This window comes from Corapipo altera, unplaced genomic scaffold (assembly GCF_003945725.1).
Source record: "Corapipo altera isolate COAL_440 unplaced genomic scaffold, ASM394572v1 70332, whole genome shotgun sequence".
NCBI classification, from domain to species: Eukaryota; Metazoa; Chordata; class Aves; order Passeriformes; family Pipridae; genus Corapipo; species Corapipo altera.
The window spans coordinates 1-2,706 of record NW_020888641.1 but is presented as its reverse complement, the minus strand read 5'-3'; the positions used below and the strand labels follow the sequence as shown (position 1 = coordinate 2,706).

The 2,706-nt window shown below is 57.0% G+C and overlaps 1 protein-coding gene across 1 annotated transcript; it reads right to left on the bottom strand.

Annotated features, from left to right (window-relative positions):
- Positions 1–5: 5 nt before the first annotated feature.
- Positions 6–2,684, bottom strand: LOC113942024 (keratin, type I cytoskeletal 16-like; the record flags this gene model as incomplete). Its single annotated transcript, XM_027633163.1, has 6 exons — positions 2,159–2,684; positions 1,270–1,352; positions 973–1,129; positions 613–774; positions 320–445; positions 6–230 (listed from the first exon to the last, which is right to left on the bottom strand). Coding segments are annotated over exons 1-6 (1,215 nt in total), but the record flags the coding sequence as incomplete, so codon positions are not given.
- Between the last annotated feature and the right edge of the window lie 22 nt (positions 2,685–2,706).

Genomic DNA, 2,706 nt, shown 5'->3' with positions numbered 1-2,706 from the left:
TACACAAGGTCCTGCTGCCCCTCCTGCAGCAGTGCCCGGTACTGCTGGATCTCCTGCTCCAGGCGGGTCTTGATGCCCAGCAGCATCTTGTACTCCTGGCTCTGACCCTCCATCTCACAGCGGATGCTGGCCAGCTCCTCCTCCACGGAGTGGATCTGCGCCTGGATCTGTTGCAGCAGGCAGCCGTAGCGAGTCTCGGTTTCTGCCAAGGAGTTCTCCAGAGAGTTTTTCTGCAAGGGCAAGGACAGGAGTTGAGGAGGGGAGCTGTGGTGCTCTGTGCCCAGCCCCAGCAGGGCAGGCCCAGCCCCTGCCCACGTACCGTGCTGAGCTGTGCCTGCAGCTCGATCTCCAGGTTCTGCATCTCGCGCCGCAGCTCCGTGAGCTGGTGGCTGCTGCTCTGCATGTCCTGGCTGCTGGAGGTGACCTGGCGATTGACTTCTTCGATCTGCAGGGGCAAAGCCAGGGACACCTTCTGAGCCACAGCATCCCCTGGGGGAGCAGGTTTGCTGAGGGAGAGCTCAGCTCTGCAGGGAGCCTCTCCCTTTCATCCCGGTGCCCTCATGCCTGGGCTGTGCCACCGGAGGGGACTCCACTCTGGGCATTGCTACCTACCTTGACTTCATACCACTGCTCCACCTCCCTGCGGTTCTTGTCGATGATCTGCTCGTATTCACTTCTCAGGTCATTCAGGATCTTTGTCAAGTCCTCTCCAGGGGCAGCATTGACCTCCACACTCACATCCCCACCAGTCTGAGACTGGAGCTGCCTCATTTCCTGCAGGGAGTCCAGACAGAGACACAAGAGCACACACAGGTCATTTCTTGTGCTGGGGACTGTGGGCAAAGCAGAATCAAGGTAAAAAAGGAGCGACAATCCCTTGGCCTAAGATGGAATTGACTCCATGTGTGAGGGTGGGAAGCTGAAGAATCCAAGGGTGGTGCCTTGGCTGTGCTGTTTGTCATTGGATCGTACCTCCTCATGGTTTCTCTTCAGGGCAATCAGCTCATCCTTCAAGGACTCCAGCTCGGATTCCAGGGAAGACCGAGTCCTAGTGAGATCATCCAGGATGTTTCTCAAGCCATTGATGTCACCCTCCACGGTCTGACGGATGACCAGCTCATTCTCATACCTGTACCAAAGGAAAGAGAAGCGTTACACATTCGTTCCACTGCAATGCTCAATCATTTGGACAGGGCACCATCACCTCCATTCAGAAGTCTTGTAAAATTCACAGCATGAGAGAGTCAGGGTTCACAGGGAGGCACTCACTTCATTCGGAAGTCCTCAGCAGTCATCTTGCTGTTATCGATGTCCAGGATCATTTTGTTGTTGTCCACAGTGGCAGAAATGATCTACAGAAGAGAAGGGTGGAGAGAAATGTTTCTGTGTCCTAGATTTCCAGGACAAGAACAAAGAATACCCAGAGCTTTGGCAGGGTGTTGTTGTGGGGCTCAGAATTGTTTCCTGCAGTAGTGCAGGGGTCGCAGAATGTTGTTGAAATGCTCTATGACAGGGACTAGTGTGTCAAGATTTTGGCTTTGCAAAGGTTCTGATGAAATAGTATATTGATGAGGGAAAGAACAGAACAGTTATGCTGGGAGATCACCCACACCGAGTGGGTTCTGCGCTCTGGGTGTAGGAGGCAGTGTAGGGTTTGCCCCTGATGCTGTAGCTCGTCTCATTATGAAAAAAAGATGATTGTGAGGGAAGTCCTTGGTCCTCTACTTGCTGTCTGTAGGAGTGTGCAGGGAGCTCAGACCCTGCCATCCAGGTGCTGTGGCTTTGCACTCCATCCAGCTGAACCGGGTGGGAGCAGAGGAAAGCACTGGAAACCACCCACGGCTTGTTTGGAGACACCTGCACAGTGTGGGATTTCCATGTGCCAGCGTGTCTGTGGCTGCTGCAGCTCCCTGGGGCCTCAGGCTGTGCTTCTGGAGCACATCCCTTTTGCCTGTGGGTGCTCTGGGGGTTTGCTCACCCGAGGGATGGGAGGTGCAGCTCAGTGGGTTTGTGTCTGCAGTACCACCAGAATGGCCATCCCGCAGGGGGTGGAGCCCAGGGCCAGGGGAAAGAGGGAGGAGGACAGAGGAAGGAGGAAGACCTCACAGGAGAGAAGAGCATGTGAGCGATGGAGCCACGCTAGCTGGGGCCATCCTACCTGATTCTGGAGTTGTTCAATGGTCTGGTAGTAGGAGCTGTAGTCCTTGGAAACGCTGGGAGCTTGTTTCCTGTACCACTCGCGGATGTGGTGCTCGAACTGAGCGTTCTCCTCCTCCAGCCTTCGCACCTTGTCCAGGTAACTAGCCAGGCGGTCGTTGAGGTTCTGCATGGTGACCTTCTCATTGCCGCCCAGGAGCAGGTCCCCCCCCGCACAGAAGCCCCCCGAAAAGGCCCCCCCGTAGCCCCCGGCCAGGCTGGCCCCGCTCAGGCCGCCCCCGTAGCCCCCGCACGCTGCCCCGCCGTAGCTGCCCCCGCCGACCACGGAGGAGGCGTAGCGCCGGCAGGACACCGAGGAGCTCCGGCCACTGCTGCCTCCACAGCCACCTCCTCCTCCTCCTCCTCCTCCTCCTCCTCCGCTACGGCATGAGGTGCTGGATGTTCTCTTGATGCTGCAGCTCATGGTGGAAGGGATCAGATATCCAGCCCCAGAAGCAAAGCTGTGCACAGCGAGAGACAGGGAAGGCAAGTGCAGTGGGGCGTCCTCGC